The 20,956-nt window shown below is 45.7% G+C and overlaps 1 protein-coding gene across 5 annotated transcripts in view; it reads right to left on the bottom strand.

The window, feature by feature from the left end:
* The window catches only part of TMEM184B (transmembrane protein 184B), a 393,946-nt gene that overhangs the window by 274,970 nt on the left and 98,020 nt on the right, over positions 1-20,956 (bottom strand). For all 5 annotated transcript variants that reach the window (XM_085601314.1, XM_085601316.1, XM_085601312.1 and 2 more), the window contains exon 3: positions 3,652-3,817. In XM_085601314.1, coding sequence (XP_085457440.1) covers positions 3,652-3,817 — 166 coding nt within the window. The remainder of the gene's footprint in view (positions 1-3,651; positions 3,818-20,956) is intronic.

Below are 20,956 nucleotides of genomic sequence, written 5' to 3'. Positions count from 1 at the left end.
TCACACCTCTAGGGTGGGCTACCAAACTACCCAAACCAAGAGAGGGGCTCTGCCATCTTGGGAGTGGGAAAGAATATTGCATTCTGGGACAGTTACATGCCATACTTTGAAGGAAGTCGTCATCAGGTGGGAGGAGACCTGCTAGCCCATTGGTTAGTAGTCACCGTACGGAGCAAGGGCAAATTTTGGGCATACAAGTAGCACATCTGGCACCCAGACCTCAAATTATGTTTGTACTGGAGAGAGGACTGAAGGACTGCCCTGCTGTTCCGTGGACATGGCAAAACCTAGACTGCATTTACTGCTCATGGGAGACCGTGCCTGTGGTGCCCTGCTCATGAAGAAATCACCCCTGAGCCCCAGATAGATTAGGTGAACTCCAAGATTCAGGTGGCTGACTTCATGCTACAGCTTTTGAAGACGTTTCCATGGCAAGGTTGGGAGCCACAAGTGCTTGGTTGCTGCTGATCACCAAAGTGCAGCTGGGAGACCACACCCTGACACTCAGTTGTAGTGATTCTGCTGGATCCGGGAGAGTTGTCAAACTGCAGTTTGGTAACTCAGATGAACACTAGCTGTAGATAAAGGGAACCACTGGTTTTACTGTGACCAGAAACCAGCAGCAACTGATTTTGTCTGGACTTTGAGAGACATCGACCTCTGTGGCCAAAGTCGTTCAACTGTGTTCGTAGATCAAGGAGTGGCCCCCGTAAGAACCCCATTGACCGTATCAGCATATTGAGCATCCTGTATCCCTTGCATCAGGATCACTCCATTGATGTTTATGGTAGTTTGGCCATAGAGCCTTGAACTGGTCGGAAGACTGCTGTTACTGTAAGGGAACTGTCCTACTAAGCCTTACTTGCCCCCTTGACTTTCTCCCTGCCAGAGTTTTTCACGATGAGTCTATTAAACTGGCAATGTTTAAATATGTCTAGACTTACTTAAACATTGCAGTTAAGTTCTGTTACCGTTTTTAAAATTCAATCAAATACACGATTGCCAAACACACTATTCTGGTCAGGCAGGCCTTACTAACACGCAAAAGTATTCACACTGCGATTATTACAAATGGGGGTTTGAGGTTTTCAAGAATATTTGGAATACCTTCCCTTTTGACACCTTCTCCCAGCCAGGATATAAATGACAAAAGATGTTAGTGATGGCCCATTACATTTTTTTCTGCTGAAAACAAAGCACTGTTATCAGCATGCTTCTTTTGCCCCAATGCCCCCCCCAGTTTTAAGACCTATGTGCTAGTCAATTAATAAGTGCCTTGGCAGTTAGTGGGAAACAGAACTTATTTTTCTTATAATCGATCCTTGCTAGCATGCTGCTGGGGCAGTGATCAACAGGACTGCAGGCACAGAAAGATTGAAGAAAACTCCAAGGATTCAGGTTTGGGAGGAGAAAGTCAAGATGTCATGAAAAAAGTGGATATAATTAGGCCGAGGTACAGAGAAGGAGCCAAATTAGAGGACCTGAGTTTTAGAGGAGTTCAACAAGACCGACCTAAGGTCTAGCTAATGTTGGATGCAAGCGAGGCATTCGGACACATGACTGGAGGTGGGGCGAGATGGTAAGAAAAGAGATTTACAAGTCATCGATGTAAAGATGATTTAACAAAAGAAGGAATAGAGGCCTCAATGGAGGCACGGTTTATGGAAAAGAGGACTCATCATTTAAGAATGGAGCCCTTGAAGCCAGAAGCTACTGAGAATAAGCCATCTGATAGAAAGCAATATTAGAGAAAAGTCCTTGATACCAATAGCATGAAGGGAAGAAAGCAATGCAAGGCGATCTGCCCTGTCAAACGCATCCAATGGAACAAAGGGAGAGGATACGGTACTGACGTAAGTAAAGAACATAACGTTGCCAATATGGGAAAGCGTGGATTCAGTTGAAGGAAGTTATTTAAGACTGGTTGTAAGGGGTCAAGACGGTGGTGAGAAGAGAAATAGGTGGTACCTTGACTGAAAACAATAAGCACCACTTTGAGATAGAAACAAAGTAAATGAGCATCTTTAGGAGGTCATCCCTGAGAACCACCATAATATAAACAGTGGATAAAGTGGCAGAATTGTAGGGTGAATGGGCACCTTCGAAAGGCGGTCAATGGCTACCCTCCAAAAATATCTGGCATTAGCATCCTGGAGGTAAAATTCGGAACAGACCAGCCAATCAGAGTCTCAGTTTCTGAGGTACAACCATAATTAAAGTCAAGTCCCATAGCATTAAGTGGAGCCATCTCCCTATGCCTGTGGTGTGTCCTCCCACTTGACATTTCAGGCTCAGCGAGGAGACAAACGGCACAACTCTCCCATCGCAGCTGCCGAGCTCCTGCTATATTTTATCATAATTCACCATCTCAACTTTCCCCTTCCATCCCTTAAAGAGAAAAGTAAGCCCAAACAACCATCAAAAAGAAAAAACAAAACCAGCATACAAGTTAATTTTTTCTATTGAACATTTAGGCTTACATTACGCTTATGTGAAAAAAGGAACTGGGATGATAGAGCTGCACAGCACAATAAGGAAAGCGAACTCATGAGGAAAAGTCCAGCTAAGGATAAGGAAGGGGATCAAGAGTCTTCCTGCCCTTACCTCCAGGAAATAACAGCAGTTAGGATCCCAACTATGGGCCCCTATCTAAGACTCTGGCCCATAACTGCAGGGAGACTAACAGCCATCGGTGCCAGAAACAAAACTTAGAAAAGCATCGCATGAGATGATAAACTGCAGCAGAGTGTGGAGGGTGAGGGGAGCACATGGAGGAAACAGTTCTCAAACGCATGCACTCTCACTGAGTGGTTTAAGACAAAAAAATAATAATTAGTAGCTCCCAAAACACGAGCAGTGGAAGGACACAGGTACTTTGGCCATGTTCTAAGGGAGAGGCAAACAGAAGAAAAGGATGTACAACCTGCATATGCATATAAAAAATATGCAAGCAAATGTGTGATGATGAAGTCCACCAAAAATAACCAATAGGCTGGCTCTAAGGTAACTGCAAGCTAACAAAATGTCTTGCAAGCGACTACACATGCGCTGTAACAGCAAGACTTAAAAAAGCACAGTGTAAACAGTTTATGTTCATTCGTTTTAGACTTACTGAATGATCACACAGTATACTTTAAGTGCCTATACTTAGAACCCTGATGCCTAATCACAGTGCCCCACAAGCATCGCGATTCACATTCTGCAGACAATCTGACGTGCCAACGTGGAGACTCCATGCTCAACCCATATAAATTAAACCTCTTTCCTTCTGAACTGTCAATCGTTGTGTAGCTACACATGTTCTCATTTGTCCCAAAGAACTGCCATCACAACCGACAAAGTGGACATTCATATTGGCCCTTAAACCAGAGTTCGAATGCATGAACATGGAATCTGATCTCATTCTTTTCTTCCAAGCAGGTTTGATGTTCACTGGTTTAGCAATCACACTGCTGTGGAGAGGACGGGACACAGTACTTCTATCTGCATCACACAACAAATAGCCACACAAATGATTCTTCCAAATGGATTACAAGCCATTTCAGTGTGTGCTGTACTTGACCATTTGCTCAGTTAGTGAAGAGAACACAGAACCCATGTGGCACTCCTTCCCAGTTAATGCAGACCTCTCCCAAAGACTCATACACTCACCCTCATAGCAATCCCGCACAGTGTCAAAGTAGACGTAGTACTGGTCATTGGTGAAAAAAAGTAGACTTAGCCAGGAGTCAAAGGCATAGATGGGCACAATGAAGAGGATGCGCACAATATATCGCTGTTCATTGGGGCAGGTGTAAGAACGTAAGTGCATGTAGATCTGTGGAGAGAGGAAAAAGAATGTATCAAACACCAGAAGAGAGGTGGAAAAAATGAGAGATTATCAATCTCAACATACCACACTGACACACACAGGGTCACCTGGACAGAGAAAACACTTATCACAAAGTTACTTAATTGCAGTGAAAACGAAACCTGGAAAGGGGAGGGGGTTATTTCAAGCCTGATGTGTGACCGGCCATTATCCAATCATACTTGTATTTTTATGACACTTAACTGAAGACTTCCTAAATCTTATTCAGTTCCAACACCCACTCCCTGAAGGCAAGAACACCCAGATGCCCAAGAGAGGTTATGCACAAATAATTATCTACATGACGAGAAGCACAGCAAACTAGGAGCAAATAATCCTAACATAACAAACTTTGGCATATGGAAATCTCTGCCGCTCCATGACAGAGCCAGACTTCTCTCAGTCTGGAGAATGGCAAGGTGCTGGAAAGAAAACTTGAATGAAATTGTTGTGAAGGACTAGGGTAGTGCAGCCAATCACAGCAGACCAAACAAGGAGGGCAAGCTTTAGTAACAGGTTTTCATCAGAGTACAATATATAGTACATAAGGATGTAGAGGGCTCCTTTCCCATTGTTTTTTTTAACAACATATTTAACTGTTTCCTAAAGCTGGTAGGATAAGCATGTGCTGTCCACTTTTCAACAAATGGTCATACTACATGCTCTGCGCTACAAAAATAACTAAACTAAAATGTCTTTGTTAGTCTGGAAGTGTGCAGGTTCTGATTATATTAATTAAGCATTCACATGTACTAGTTTAAGATATACACAAATATAACTGTCCAAACAAGTTACTTACAATCGGCTCTGCTCTTTCTGATGTTTACAATATCTAACCGCAGATTTCTCCTCTTTAGAATACTCCCTAGGTCAATGCTACAGTGTGCCTCTACAAGGCGCTGTGTAGCTCCATGCTCGCTTCATTTCTCCTTTGAAGTGACAGAGCAGAGTTGCAAATATGCGCCACACCGGAGCCTCATAGTCCATTTCTTGTTTGACTGTTTCCATGCACTCAAATGCGGAGGGGAGACAATTGGAGGTACCAGCATGCAGATCTCGTATTTGGGGCCTTTGTTTGATGGCAAAAGGATGCCATTACGCAGAAAAGGGCAGGTGACAGGGCAATGAGGAATCCGCAGTTAGATAAGAGTATCCATCAGAATGAGTAACCAAAGGTAACTTGTTCTTCTGATGGATACTTCAAGCCGCAGAAACCTCACCTTCAGAATGCATACCAAAGCAGTACCTTCCCAAGGTGGAAGGTCTGTGGACGTGGCTTAGACCAAAAAGATGCTGCATGACCGAACAGTTGAAATGCCCCTCCCATCGGACAAGACTGTCAAGGCAGTAGTGCTTTGTGAATGTGTGCACTCATGCCCACGTTGCGGTCGGACAAAGGTCAAGAATAGACACTCAACATGCCAACGCCATGGTAGCAGCCTTGGCCCAGACAGAATGAGCCCCAAGTCCTTCTGAGGGTACTTCTTGGCCAGTGAAGAGCAGGTCTTAATGCAGAAGGTTTTTCACTGTGACAGTCCTTTTCTGCACAGCAGTGCCTTCCTTTTCTCCAGAGATTCCTACAAAGAGTTGATTGTCCTCCAGATGGTCTTTTGTGCTATAAATATAAAAACAAAGATCTCCTGGGATCTACTCAATGGAGTCTCTCCTCTTTCAGGGGATGCAGTGGAGCAAAGAATGTTGGGTGGGTGATGGATTGCTCAATGTGAAACGGAATCCAGAGTTTCGGCAAAAAGGCTGCCCTGGTCCTCAACAAGATCTTGTCTGGTGATACAGATGCTGTAGGATGGCTCTACAGATAGGAGCCTGGAGCTCACTCATGTGATGAGCTGAAGTGAATGCAATGAGAAAGACTGTCTTTGGAAACAGAAGAAGCAGTGAGAAGCTGTGTATGAGTTTCAATGGGGATACATAAAGAAAATCAGGGCAAAATTAAGATCCCACTTAGGCATTATAAACTGTTTGGGAGGGAACGTGTCAACCCTTTAATAAAACGCATCACATGTGATCGTAAAAAAAGGATGGCTGGTCTGGCAAACACAAAAAGCCTGAAGGCGCCAACAAATAATCTTTAAGAGTGCTTACTGCAAGACCTTGATAGACCAAGGACAAAAAAGTAATACCTCATCAGGGGTAGCGAGCGCTATACAAATGCAAACCATTCCCACTTCTATCCCTCCACTATTCATTTGCATCCAAATAACAGACTAACATGTCCACCGCTAAAACTAATTTAATTTTTCCCTAGACTAATTCACCACTAGTCCTTTTTCGGTTACGGGGTAGTATGCTACTCGCCGAAAAAGCACTTTGAAGCCTCGTCAGGGGTAGTAAGCGTTAGATAAATGTAATTCTCATACAAAACATCTGACAGTTTGGCTTGAAGGGGTCTGTGTTGCAAGTATCACCTCAGGCCAGCATCCGACACAGATGGTCTTTGTAGAAGAATGTTTGGATGTGAGGATGACATGCACATTCTTAGGTAGCAAATCGAACACAGTCAACTGCAGCTACTCTATCTTCACACATGGAGATGTAGACTGTATAGGTTTGGATGCAGAACCTTACCCTGCTGCTGACACAGATGGCCCTCTTGCAGCGGTTGCTTGATTGGAGGACAAATTCTCATGCCCAACGTTTTTTGGGTACCACACACTCCTGGCCAAATCCGCAGACAATTGGATGACTTGCGCCAGGTCATTCCTGATCTACAGAACATTGGGCATTAGAAACAGTGGCAGAAAGGATAGCGTGAATGAGCCTAGAGAGAGCATTCTTGGGAACCGGAACTTTAATACACTTAAGTCTTGACACTGCATGTTCTCAACTGTGATGAGAAGATACAGCCAGAGCTTTCCCCACTGTCATAAGATGTCCTGCACTACCTTGGCATGCAACTGTCATTCATCATCCCATTGCCTACTGAGCTTGTCCATCCTGAAGTTTAAATATCATGCCAGGTGGTTCATGATCTAGGAAATGCCCAAATGATTTATTCAACTCCAAAGTCACAGTACCACTTGGCAAAGGACCCAGGACCATGCCAAGATTGTTAAGGTATTACATGTCAGCGGTATTGTCCATGAGGCACTGGCTTTACCTTGATGGATAGCAAGAAGGCCTTCAACACAAGTTGGATGGTCTGCAGTTCCAACAGATTTATGTGGAGCAGAGTTTCCTCCACACACCAGAGTCCTCTGATCTCCATCTCTCCCAGATGACCTCCCCAGTCCCACAGAGATGCATCTGTTACCCCATCAGCTTTGGTTGGAGAACGGAGAGGGTGCTGCTGCTGGCCAAGCTGCAGTCTAGCTTCCACCATGACAGATTTTCTGTAGTCTTCTCTGAAGCCTGTATGATATTCAACAGGTTTCCTTGGAACTGGGTCCACTGAGACTTCAAATGCCACTGCAGAGCCCACTTATGCCAGACTGGTGCAGTGGATGAGCTGAATGTTTGAAGCCAGTAGACCAAAAATCCTCAGAGCGGCTCTCACCAAGATTCATGACCGAAGCTGAAACACCGAGAACATTGCCTGAATTTTCTGGACTTTCTGCGAGGTAGAAAAGGCCATGTCCAGCAGAGCTCCAATGAAAGGAAGACTCTGCAAAGGAGTTATATGTTACTTTGGCCTGTTAATCAAGAACCCCCAAGATATCAGGAGGTTTGCCGCTGTCTGGAGGTGACCTACGACTGACTGTGGCAAGCCCGCCTTTAACAGACAGTCATCTAAGTAGGGAAAAGCTGGTATCCCCAACAGTAGAAGATGTGCTGGTGAGGTCGAAGGGGAGCACAGCAAACTGAAAATGCTCCTGGCTGACATACCACCGGTGAGGTCTATGGCAATGCAGGACGGGTACATGAAAGTACGTCCTGCAAGTCCAAGACAACCATCCAGTCACCCGGATCTAGGGCAGACAGAACTTGATCCACAGTGAGCATTCAGAATTTATCCTTCCATAGGAAGACATGCAGAGAGTGAAGATCTAAAATAGGACAAAGTCACAAAGAATGAGCGGGACTAACAACCTGTCCCTACTTCTGAGCCCAGCACCAATCTCAATGGCCCCTTTGGCTATTATACCCTGCACTTCTTGTGGCAAGATGGATAGGTACTCCTCTGAAAAGCGTTCTGATGTGGGAGGAAGTTGGGGTTGTAGAAAGGACTGGTATCTCATAGCTTTACTGGAAGATCTGACCAACCCATATGTCAGTTGCGATGGCCAGCTACCCTGGAAGGAAATGTCTAATCCTGCCTCTACAGGTTGACTGTGCACTGCTATGGCCAAACTACAGAGACTTGGAGACGGATGCCGCAGGACTGGGGACTGAATGGAATGGTGTCCACCGTGACCTGCACAATGTCTACTGGACCTCCATCCCTGGTCCCAAAAGGACTGAGTGACTGCTGTGGTAGTGACAGTGCATATATGACAGCCATATGGCGTTTCCTCAAAAGGGTCTGAACTGTTGGGGAAACTGTCAGGCAGGGTGGAAAAGCCTAAAGAACAAGTCTGATGACCTACCTTCTTTCAAGTGTTTGAAGACAGAATTAGCCTTTTAGATAAAGTGGTGGGGCACATCCCCAGAAAAGCCAGTTGATTGCATTCATGTGTGGGGGCGGAGCACCAGACTACAGCCCACCACTCACCCCAGTAGTATCTTGCCCAACTCCAATTACATTTTGCTTCATCCGAGCCATCCTTAATTGTTTTAGCCTAGAAGGCCCGAAACTTCTCTGTGAACAACGGAGAGACCACCGTGGCCATGTTGCAGTGGCAGAGAGTATAATGGCCTAATATACAGCCCACACTGACTGACCTCAACACCATACTGATGGAGAAGAACATCCACTTCCCAAACATGTCAAACCTTTTCTACTCCATGTCTCCATTATCAAGATGATGGGAATCTGAGGAAAAAAAAGTGATGAAACCTCGGACGAAGGCCTAGTGTAAGAGATGTTGCTGTTTGAATCGGCGTGTACCGGGACCAAATGGCTTGAGTGAAGTCAAGGCGCAACTGCAGTCTGGGTCAAAGCCGAATCTGCTCGAGGTTGGACACCGAGTTCGTCAGAGGCTCGACCTTCAGTGCTGATGACGTTGGGACTAGCATCTGTAAAGAATGGACTGGCGCAGATCTTGGAGCCGGAATAGAAGTCAGCACTGGAGTTGGTGCGGAACCGAAGGTGGGTTCTAGCGGCACAGAAGACGAATCCAACAGTGGTAACCCAACTGAAGGCCCCCTGTGGATCCTTGGGGCCTAAAGGCATGCCAACAGGAACAGAAAGAAGCGTGCCAAAAATACAGAGCATGGCCTCCTTAAGGTCCTCAACCTGCAGGGCAGTTGTCAATGGCCTGGGAAAGCCTGGGCACAATGGTATCAGTTGTGGAATCGGCTCTGTGATAAGTAACTGAGATAGATGGCCACCCTGACACTCAAGACTTCTCTTATGATGAAGAGTGGTGGGATGGGGTGAGTACTGCTTTGACTCACTATTAGATATGATCTTACCAGATGACTCTGACCGTGAAGAGGACCTGCCGCACGTGAGGCCTCGAGAGGGGGAAGAAATCTGCACCATTGACTTGGAAAGGAAAACGGACTTACGAGAGGTCTGTGACTTATTTCAGTGTTTGGGCATTCAGTTTCGCATCACACTCCTGTGTCACCTTCGGGTGCATTACAACACATTATTTGCACGTTTTGAAGTTATGCTCCGAACCCAAACACCAGTGGCAAAACATGTACGGTTCTGTTACCAACATATGTTTCACCCCACGGTTTGAACCATGTAGTCTTCATTGGGGACATCATTCCCTTGCACACTGGCATAGATTTTAGAAGTATTTATCAACCGTCAGCCGAAGAAAAGGAAACAGTACTCTGGTTGACTAATACTTCATAAAATCTTTGCCTGTGTGCAAGGGAACAATGTCCGCACTGAACAGTGCATAAGAAGGCACAGAAAAATATATAACTGATGTTGACGCAAGGGTGATGCTTATAGCATCACTTCCAGGATGAAATGAAGCCAGTGGAGAGCAGCACAACGCCACCTACTGGAGTGCGGAAGCATTCCTGTTGAAAATGCCAGGAACCAGTCTAGCGCATGGAGAACATTCCATAGATGAGGACTCTGCTGTTAGAAGCATCCATCAAAAACCTTTGTTTATTGATGAGCAACATCCAACCTGTGTGGCCTTTTAATACTTCGACTAAATAAGAATTGTGCCGAATTCTTGCAAAAGCATACCACCTTTGCTATGTCACTCAGCAGTATCAGTCAATCTGGGGAGATCACTATACATTTGACTTACAGTATTGCTTGCTCCACGAGGCATCCATCAAAAACTCACCAAGAAACTTAGGCCGAGCAACACATGATTTCACCAAGCCTAACACAGCAAAGTATAAAGCAAGAAAGGAGAGAAGAGGCTTGAAAAAACCTAAGGTAGGAGAGGCATTCAGACGAACCAAGATGTTTGAAAAGAGGGGAGGATAGGTAGGTTTCCTGATATATATCATAATATAATCTCTTATTATCCCGGCTATAGCTGTATTGAGCCCCCCTAAGAGGGAAGAGACAGACATGCATTACAAACACATGAAATATATATATATATATATATATATATATATATACACACACACACACACACACACACACACACACACCATCTGTCTGTGGCATGTTGTGCTGCTTTCACATGCTTACCATAAATTTCGCCATCTAGTGTTGGGCTCGGAAGCATGCACGTTGTTTCGAGTCACGAGTTAGAGCGACACCTCCTCTTGCTTGTAGTGCGGATGGTCACTGACTCCATTTTTAGATTGTTTCCGTTTGGCTGGTAAGGATGGAGTGAAAGGATAGTGTATCCTATGTAGATGACCATGTAATAATTTTATGTATAATGTATATAAATGCGAGAAGCACAGGTCACCTGGGAGGAGAGCGAGTGTATATGAATCTACAGCACTACATGCCACTAACAGATGCTTACAGGGTAAGTTACATTCACAGTTTGATGGCATGGGTGGCTGTAGATTAGGCCAGGGTGGTAAACTCTGCTCCGCTGGCAGAGTTCTTGCCACTTCATGCTCAACTTGGAGTGCGGAGTTCAGCAAAAACACAGCTAATCGCAGAAGAGTTAACCGGCGCACAGTTTTTTATATGCAGGCTCTGGAGTTGGCTTGGCCGCGCCCTCCATTCTTGAATCCCGTCTATTGGATGGACAAAGTAAAGTGCGCTCTTGCCCCACAGTCCTCAGCCCCTCGGAGGAGCCGGCGGCTGCAGATGGCACACAGCTCTTGGTGGTGGTTTCCTACGTGGTCCAGCAGCGGATGGAGACTGCTTGGGCCCCCGGACCCAGGTGTCGGCGCCCATCCAAGCCAACCTGAGACATTGAAGAGAGGCGGTGGGAGCGTGGGGAGCTAGTAAGATTCTCCTACAACTCATGCCAAGCCAAAGGCAGTAGCAAAGCCATTGACCTGGTCTGTGGGGTGTAGGTGAGAACATTTTGCCTGGAAGTAGTGCTGCAGTCTAGTAATAGTATGAGGCACTTAGTTGCAGGGCGGAATTCTGGAATTGGCTAAAAACGCAAGTTTGATTTTAAGAAGAGCGCCGGCATCAAAAACACTGACTTTCAAGAAATGAGAAGGTGGCCTTACACAGGACTGCCTGAGTATGGTATGTGGGTGAGGTCTGGGACACTACGAAGCAAGTGTGTGATCCCTGGCTGCCGAAAATGTAAGTGGCACGGAGTTCAGAGGAGTGGGGCTGTTGCACTTGGGGAGGAGTGTGGTTGTGGTTGGTGTGGAGTGGGCTTTCAAGCATGTACCAGTGTTTTCTAAAGAAAACCCTGGCATGTTGACACAGGACTTTAGAGGCAGGACATACTTTGACCACTACATTTGAGTAGTGATGGAAGAGGAGGAAGCATGGTCCTTTAGCTAAGCTTTATGTTACAGTACCTCCTCCAAATCACATGGATATTGCCAATTGTAAGCAATGCACAAGTCAAGAATAGAACGGCTCACAGTGAAAGGAGAAACTGTGCTTTTGGGGGAAGGAGGCATTTTATTTCAGGAAAAAAAGACGTCTACAGCTTACTTCTTTGTGGCTGACGGTTTTTAACTGTGCCATATTTTTTAGGAACTTCTATATAAACGGAGTGTGCATTTGATGAAGTGCACTCAACACACATGCAGAGCTGGATGAATGAGAATACCCCACAAATGATTGTTCGTTAGTTGTGTGTGTGTGTGTGTGTGTGTGTGTGTCTACTCCGCCTGCTAGCGGAACTCCGTGGAATTCGGACGAGTTTTTTGGTAGCTGCAGAATTACGCAAAGTGAAACTCTTCAAGCTCTACCCAGGCGTACTGTGGATATACATGCTTTGCATAGACTAAACAAAAGCAGTCCCCTTTGTTAGCAGTGACTAACTTGTGCTAGGTGCATTTGTTTGAAATAATGTCTTAGTACAGCTTGATAAACATTTGCTTGTTGTCGTGCCATAAGATCTACGCAGCAATGTTATGTAAATGTGTGTGGTGCAGTCCATGTAACTGCTTTATATATGTCAGCTATCTAGAAATGCCATAGATCTTTTTTTGCATGCAAAAGGAAGAGGTCTTTTGGCTTTAGGATAGTAGGTTTGGATATATTTTACTATCCAACGTGCAATACCCGATTTGGAAAGTGCTTTACTTTTATGTGGTTTGGAGAATGCCACAAATAGTTGTTGAGTTTTCCGTAGGGATTGTGTTCCCTCTATATAGTACATTATTGTTCTTTTAACATCTAATGTATATAAAGCTCTTTCTGCCACTGAACATGATTGAGGAAAAACTACAGGCATTTCAATAGATTAATCATTGTGAAATTGCGCAACTACTTAAGGAAGAAATTTAGGATTAGTTTTTAAAACTACTTTGTCTTTATGTACTTGGAAAAATGGTTCCTCTAACGTTAGTGCTTGAATTGCTCCTACTCTTCAGAGTGAAGAAATTTCAATGAGAAAAGCAAGTTTCCATGATAATAATTGTAGTGGACATTTTTGCAATGGGTCAAATAGTGGACCCATTAACCTTGTTAACACAATTCTAGGTGGTATAATTCTTAAGTCCTTATAGAAAAGCTTTAGTTACAGGCATTCTGAATATAGGTTTGCTCTCTATTTTGAAGGTTTGCGGCAAAGGCTGTAAGATTTATTTTTATAGAAGTAAAAGCTAACCTTGCAAATTGTAAATTAAGCATGTAACATAGAATGCTTTGAGGTGATGCATTAAGTGGATCAATATGTTTTTGAGTGACAATAATGAACAAAGTGTTTCCACTTTGCTGCACAGCATGCCTGTGTTGTGGGCCTTCTTGCTTCTTTCAAGATAGCCATACATTCTTGTAGTAGATTTAAGTATCCCAATTAGAAGACCTCAAGAGCCAAATTGCAAGAATGAGTGATCTAGAATTTGGGTGTCTTGCCACTCCTTGGTTCTGAGTGAGGAGCTCCTGTCTGTTGGGTGGGACTACTGACTTTAGTAATGTTGTGTACCATGGTTGCCTGGCCCATGTGGGAACAACTAGGATGGGTGTCAGAGATGTGTGCCTCAGTTTGTGAATTACAAATGGAAGCAAGGGGGAGAGGTTGAAAAGGGTAAGCAAATATTACTGACCAATTGATCCATAGTGCATTGCCTTTGGACTGTGGATGTTGGAACCTGGAGGCAAAGTTTTGGCATTTTGCTTTCTGTGGGTTGCAAATAGGCCCGAAATAGTATTTTAGCACTGCCTGTCCTACATTAGCTTGTTGGCATGCTAACACATCCACACAATGTTTAAGTGTGTTTGGTGTACACTATGTAGCTGCTTTACAGATGTCACCAATAGGAATGTTACCAAAAAAGGCCATAGATGCTCCTATTTTACGAGAAGAATGGGCTGTAGGAGGTTTAAGGTTCTTCCTTAAGAATGGTCATGCAATCTGGTGGCAGATTCAGATATCCAAATTTTATGACCTAAAGAGGCAAATCGCTAGGTTGAACTCCTTGGGGTTTGGAAGTCTGATTTCTCCATGGTTCAGAGTGAGAAGGTTTGAAGTGAGGCAAAGTTTCTTGTGTGGAACTACTGAAAGTTCTAGTAGTGTGGTGAATCATGGTTGACGAGCCCATGTGGGAGGCACTAGAATAAGGGCGAGAGACGTCTGCTTGAGTTTCCGAACCAAAAATGGAAAAAGAGGGAGAGGCGGAAAAGCGTAGGCAAATATTTCCAACAAATTCATCCATAGGGCATTGCCTTTGGATAGAGGGTGTGGGAACTTGGAGGCAAAGTGTGGGCTTTTTTTTGTTCTCTACTGTCTCAAACAGATCTATTTTTGGAGGGCCCACCTGTGGAAGTATGGAAGGAGGACTTGAGAGTGGAGTTTCCACTTGTGGACTTGTTGCCACATCCTGCTGAGGTTGGCAAAGTCGTTATCTGTCCCTGGAAGGTGATCGCTAGCAGTTGTATTTTACGATGTACTGCCCAACACCAAATGGTCAGAGACGCGCTACAGCTGTAAACAGTGTGTCCCCCCAGTGTTTTTGTACATAGTAAATTGCTGTCATATTGTACATCCGGACTAGGACAACCTTGCCTATAAGGTGAGGTAGAAATGCTTTCAGCGTTACGTGAACAGCTTGAAGCTCTAGGTAGTTGATGTGGAGATTCTTGTGTCTGCTGTCCCAGAACTGTTAAATGTTGTAAGTGAGCACCCCACCCTGTAAGGGATGCATCCCCTGTTAGCAAAATCTGTGGGGCAGGGTCGACAAAGGGCCGCCGTTTTGATACGTTTTGTGTTCCACCACTGCAGAGACCGATGGGTGCAGCTGTCTACAAACATTAGATCTTGTAGTTGACCCTTTGATTCCATTGAGGTGCTAAGCATTCCTGTGGAGGACACAGGTTTAATCTTGCATAAGGTGCTATGGAAATGCATGATGCCATCATCCCTAGTAGCTGCATGAAAGTTCTGACGCTTGGACACTGATTGGTAGAGTAAGTTTCATTATGAGTCACCCAGTTTCTGGATAAATATAAAGTTTTTTTCTGTTTTGGACCCAGTCTCTCCTGCATAGTTTCCAATATTGGTTCTGGAAGCGCTGGATGAGCAGGTGTATGTTTCAGTGCTGAAAGTTTCAGAGCCGAACCAGTCTTCTCCGTTTGTCCTTCGGGACCAACGTTTTCGGAGGGGAGGTGGAGTCTCGGCTCGAATTGGAGCCGTAAGGCTTTAGTTGTGCTTTCAGTGCCAAGCTGGAGGGGGGGCGGTGGAAGCAGAATCTCAGTGTCTATAATGGCCAGATGGCAGTGGTGGCCTGGAAGCCTTTTGTTTGGTGGAAGCAGGTTTTTGTGTGGGCAAAAAGGTTTGAGTACTCACGGCAACTTGACCAGCTGGACTTCAGTTTGATTTAGAGTTCTGAATCGGAGTCTTGGTGAGAAAACGTTTCTTCCTTTTCGGCTGCTGACTCTTCCACATCTTCCTGTTCGATATCTTGTTCTTCAAGATGAAGGCAGTGTATTCAATGCTCTGCCTCTCTTTTCGTCAAGTCAGACGGTCCGCAAGATCTTCTTGGATCGAAACAACCGATAGACTTCACAATCTTCTTCTCTGTGCTCCAGGGAGAGGCACAGATTACAGTCTTTGTGAAGGTTGGTGCGTGGATACTTAAGAGTGGCAGCGAGGGAAAAATGTAACTGGAGTCCGTTCCATCAGCGAATTACTCGAAGTTCTTGTCGAGTGGAAGATACGTTGAACAAGTTAGGCTCGAAGGCTGCAGTTGGAGTATCCAGACTAGGGAATGTTTCCTGATTCTCGACACGCGAGGGATGGTGAAACGTCTTTGAAACAAGACCGATGAGGGTAGAGTGAATTGCGCACCGAAGAGATCCCGAAAACGAGCTCGAAACGAAGCGTCGCAATACATGTGCGAATCCGATGATGGAAAGAAAACAATCCAACAATGGAGTCTATGCCCATGCGCAGTATCACCGAAAGGGGGAGTCACCTTACCTTGCGACTCCAAAAGACTTCTTAGAAGAAAAACAACTTTCAAACATCCGGACCCAACACTCGATGGAAGGAATATGCAAAGCATGTGTATCTATAGCACACATGCCTAGAACCCTCCCTTACCTCTGCCTCTATTATTGTTTCCTCTATAGGACCCCCTATAATAGCCTCTTGGAGAGGCTGTTTTATTTTGTGTTTTGTTCTAAGAGGTAAATGTGTCAGTGGGGGGTGGTTTTTGATCCTCGGCGATATGAGGAGTGAAGAAAAATGCCCCATTTGAGATTGTGTTTGTAGGGCTCCCATGGATTTAGTAGTTTCATTCTCTTTTTTTAATTATTTTTAGGAGAGTGTCGACCTCTGGCCCAAAAAGATGCTCGCCATCAAAAGGAAGGCCTAGTACATTTTGTTGGACTTCTGGTTTTAAACCAGATACTCTTAACCAGGCATTCTCTTTAATATAAGGCTATAAGCAGCATCAAGGGCACATCTTATGTTTGTATTTGAGATGAGTTTGCTCTCTGATGCATGCCCTTTCGGTTCCTCTGGGACATGTTGTAAAATGTATTTCATTTCGTTCCAGCGTGGTCTATCATACCTTGATAAAAGACCTTTAGAGTTTGAAATTATCCAAAGATTGGATGATTGTGCTGACAACCTTGTTCCTGCCGCATCTATACGTTTGCGCTCTTTGTCTGATGGGGAATGATTGAATGAATATCAGTCTTATAAAGCGTGAACTTAGCCCAAGTGCGTCAAGGCGCTACGGATAGAGCGGGAGGTCGGAAGAAGCTTAGCAGTTGAGAGAGAAGAGCCATGTTTTTAATGCCTTGCGTGACAGTCTTGCCCAGAGATCGATAAGAGGGAGAGAATTCCAGAGTTTGGAGAAAGCAACAGAAAAGGCTCTCCGCCCCCGCCCCCCCCTCCCCACCGTTTTGCGGGTCTTCCCGACACTGTAGCTGGCCCGCGACCCGCCAGAAGTGTTGGATTTTGTTGTTCACGACGCTGTGGTAGCCCGGACAGAGCCATCCCCACAAGGAACCCTTTTTAATCAGCGTATTTTTGGAACTGTGAACTTTTAAGTATAGTAGTGTCGATTTTTATCGTTTTTGGCCTGGTCTTAATTATATAAAAATATTGGATATTTTTCTAAACTGGTGTGGTGTCCTTTTGTAGTGCATACACTGTATTACTGTTGGTTACGTACAAATGCTTTACACACTGCCTCTAAGATAAGCCTGGCTGTTCGTGCCAAGCTACTAAGGGGGTGAGCAGGGGTAATTTTAGAAGTGCAACTCCCTTATCCTGATCAGAGTGGTAGTTTTTGTCTGGGTTTGGCCCACACCCTAGCCTACCAAAAGTCCCATTTCTAACACCCGGCCCGCCTGAGGGTGGTCTTTTAATTCCCGTACCATCTTTTTTGACAACCGGAGGAGGTTTTTGCATGGAAAGATGAACATTGACCTTTTGAACTACATACTCTGCCACACAGAGACTCTGCCTCCGACGGGGGACTCGAGCCGCACACAGGCGAAACTCAAAGAAAAAAGACGCCACAGATCCAGATCTACTTGGCGATCCAAAAACAAACAAGATCTGGAGAACATTTCGCCCTCAAAGAAAAAATGCTGCCATCTCAATGGTTTGGACTCCCGGGTGGGTGGCCTGGGTGTTCCTCTTGCTCGTAAAGTAGTGTTCAGGTTAAATATGGGCCAATTGCATGGGTTTGCTTCAGTCCCCCCGTAGGACTTGGGACACTATAGGGACTCTGGAGAGCCATTGGGAAGGCTGTATCCCGTCCCCCTGTTGGGTTTGGGATGCAATACTTCCCGTGATAGATACTTCTGCTGGTTTGAGGTATTGGGGTTGGGTGGGAGGGAGTGGAGGATGTTATGTATGTTCTGGTTTGCTTCGTTCTCTTAGTTAAGTGCTGCGTAGCTAAAAAGCCCTTAGAACTATTTAGTCGAAGATGGTTTGATACAATGATTCACCTCCCTATGACACAATGGGGGCAGAACCTATAGTACACTCCACGGGGCAGCTATACACAGTGATCTGGAATACAAGGGGTATGTTGGATAAGATTAAGAGGGGTGCGGTCCTTCGACAGGCCAAGCACATTGGCACAGATGAAGTCCTATTGCAGGAGAGAGACATGCTCAATACGAAGGCCGCGTGTCTAACCCGATATGGACACATACAAGCTTTTCACGCAGGATTCACTAGGGGTTCCAGGGGTGTTGCTATTATGATTCACTGCAGAGCCGCGTTCACATGGATACAGAAGTGGGCTGATATACATGGTCGCTACATCTTAGTACATGAGACGGTGGCTGGGAAGCACATTGTATTTGGCAGTGTTCATAACCAAGGCTCGTTGATTTCGAAGTACACTTTCTGGGAGGCCATGAAGTTCACACTGCGCAGGGTCGATAGCTTTTGCACCGCTTTTCGCAGACAATAAAGACAGTCGCTCATTCAGTTAGAAGCACAAATTATGACCATTGAACGTCAGGCCCGCGGTGATGACGGGGCTGCGGCGCGCAGGCAGCTGCCCCTTTTTCGGCAGCAGTATCATAACGTGTTGATGGACGAGGCGAGGGGCATGGCTCGCTAAGCAAAGCAGAATATATCAGTGGGGTGAAAAGTCTGGGAAACTCCTGCTTAGATTGTGTCTACAAGCACAGGAACATACCCCACTCCCGGGACTCCAAGATTCTTTAGATGAGCTAGTGACGGACCCAGCGGTGCTCGCTGATAGATTCGCGAGCTACTATTGGTCTCTATACAAGGCCCTTGAGGTTCTCGATGCCTCAGAGATTGAGCAGTTCTTTGTAGATCTTCCTCCGAGTGCCCTCACTGAGGAGGCTCTGAACTCACTTAAAGCTTCTCTAACCCTGGAGGTACTGACCACTGCTACTGCCAATTTACACTCGAGAAAAGCGCCAGGTCCTAATGGCTTCTCTAAAGCTTACATGGCCCAATTGGGCCCACATTGCCTTGCAGCTAATACAAGAAGCTTCCCAGATCACATTCATGTGCCCAGATTAGAGGCATGCAGAAATTGTGGTGTTCCAAAAACTGGGGCGTCCGCCGTAACTTCATGCTTCTTACCGACCAATCTCCTTATTAAATATAGAAGCAAAGCTCTTAGCTAAAGTGCTTGCCACCAGACTATTGGCACATCTCCCCAACCTGGTCCACCCAGATCAGGCGGGATTCATGCCTCGACATGCTACAACATTTGTCAGGTTGGTATCTCGATAGCCGCTGTGGACCGTCTTGGTCGCCCTGCAGCTCTCCTTCTGGCCGACATCGACCGAGCCTATGTTTCGGTCAGGTGGACATACTTATTTATCCTTCTGAAGCTTCTCAACTTTGGCCCCAAATTTATGTCATATATTGACATGTTATATCATGGGCTAACTGCCTCTGTACATAAATACAGCAGGGTGTGCTCATCATTCCCATTAAGGTACCAAACACCGGTGCCCATTGTCTCCATTATTGTTTGCCTTGGCCATCAAGGCGTTGGCTGCGTGTGGGTACGCATGGACGTGCAGATCAAGGGGTTTCATTGGTCTGCTGGGGTCTCCAACAAAATCGTGTTGTACACGGATGATGTCCTCTTCTTCCTGACCAACCCTCTGAGATCTGGCCCTCGCACATTCTTCGAAATATGTGGATTTTTGGCGAGACCTCGGGGTTCTATATGAATGTTAATAAGTCTACACTATGGCCTCTGTGCGGGTCGCCGGACTATTACACATGGGCCTCAGACCTTTCTCAGACCGGGAAAGGCATGAAATATCTGGGAGTCTTCATAACCGACCGACAGGAGATATCTAGAGCACGCAATGTTGATACAGGCCGTGCTAGGGAAAAGGAGGACCTAAAGTCGTGGACGGGTTTGCCCTTATCCTTGTACGGCCGCTCTGCAATCTTCAAAAGGATATCCCTTCCTCGGCTCCTATATCAACTACACAAACCCCCCCTACCCTATCCCACAGACATGGTTTAGACAACTGAACGCTATGCTTAATGAGTTCCTGTGGGATGGAGGAGCAATCAGAATAGCGCTTCGCACATGTTTCCTCCCTACTTACTATGGGGCAATCGTAGCCACCGACATTCAGTCTCACTATGCTGCTTCTCACCTACAGGTTATGAATGACTGGTGGTATTGCCCCAGAGGCGAACCAGCCTACGCGCTGGAGCGATGGCTACTGGGCGATCCGTCACTGTATAAAAACGTATACGGCCGGGCCAACTCCCATGCTCTACCCCCAGCTACCAAAGTGGTACTGGCAATATGGTGTCAATCTCTTCGCCGTCTTACAGGTGAAGCCCCATTATGGTGTAATGGTCTTCTTCACACAGCTGCAACAGTTACAAGGGTTCCAAAGCTGGGACCGAATCGGCAACTCCAACACTAACAGATGTTCGCCAGGGTCGCTCTCTAAATTCCTTCTCAGACCTCCCAGAAGAATATTCCATTCCCCGCACCCAGTTTTACAAATGCCTACAGTTCCGTCATGCAATTACTTCCCATCTCAGGGATCTTACTCGCCATCCCGAATTTAGTCCACTGGAAGGGAAGCTCCTTATGGGTGACCTGGATGATCACAAAATAATATATATATCTATATATCTATATCTATATATCTATATATCTATATATATATATTCGACCCCTCCTCCAATTAAAGGTGTACCTGCATCACGCGAACATCCTCCCAGGCAGATGCATGCTGGGTAACGTAGTCCAGATGGATGTCTGCACAGTGGCAGGGTCACTCCAAACACCATGTGATGCCCCAAACTCGTTGAACCTGAGCTACAGTCCAGCTTGAGTGCCCAGTTGGATGAAACAAAGCCTCCTGCCGTCCCCTTATTCAGGCATTAGATGCTGCCTCCTCTCTCCCCATTGCAGCAAAGGCGACCAAGTGGTGTTACCAGCTGCTGGGGGAGCTCCACGTATTTGCATTCCAGTGCAAGCGTCCAGAGTTGCTGGTCTTCCGCGGTGCTCCTGACCGAGAGGGTG

Source organism: Triturus cristatus, chromosome 4_2 (genome assembly GCF_964204655.1).
Source record: "Triturus cristatus chromosome 4_2, aTriCri1.1, whole genome shotgun sequence".
In the NCBI taxonomy this organism is placed as follows: domain Eukaryota; kingdom Metazoa; phylum Chordata; class Amphibia; order Caudata; family Salamandridae; genus Triturus; species Triturus cristatus.
Note: the sequence above shows the minus strand (reverse complement) of the source record. Positions and strands in the feature narration are given on the sequence as shown.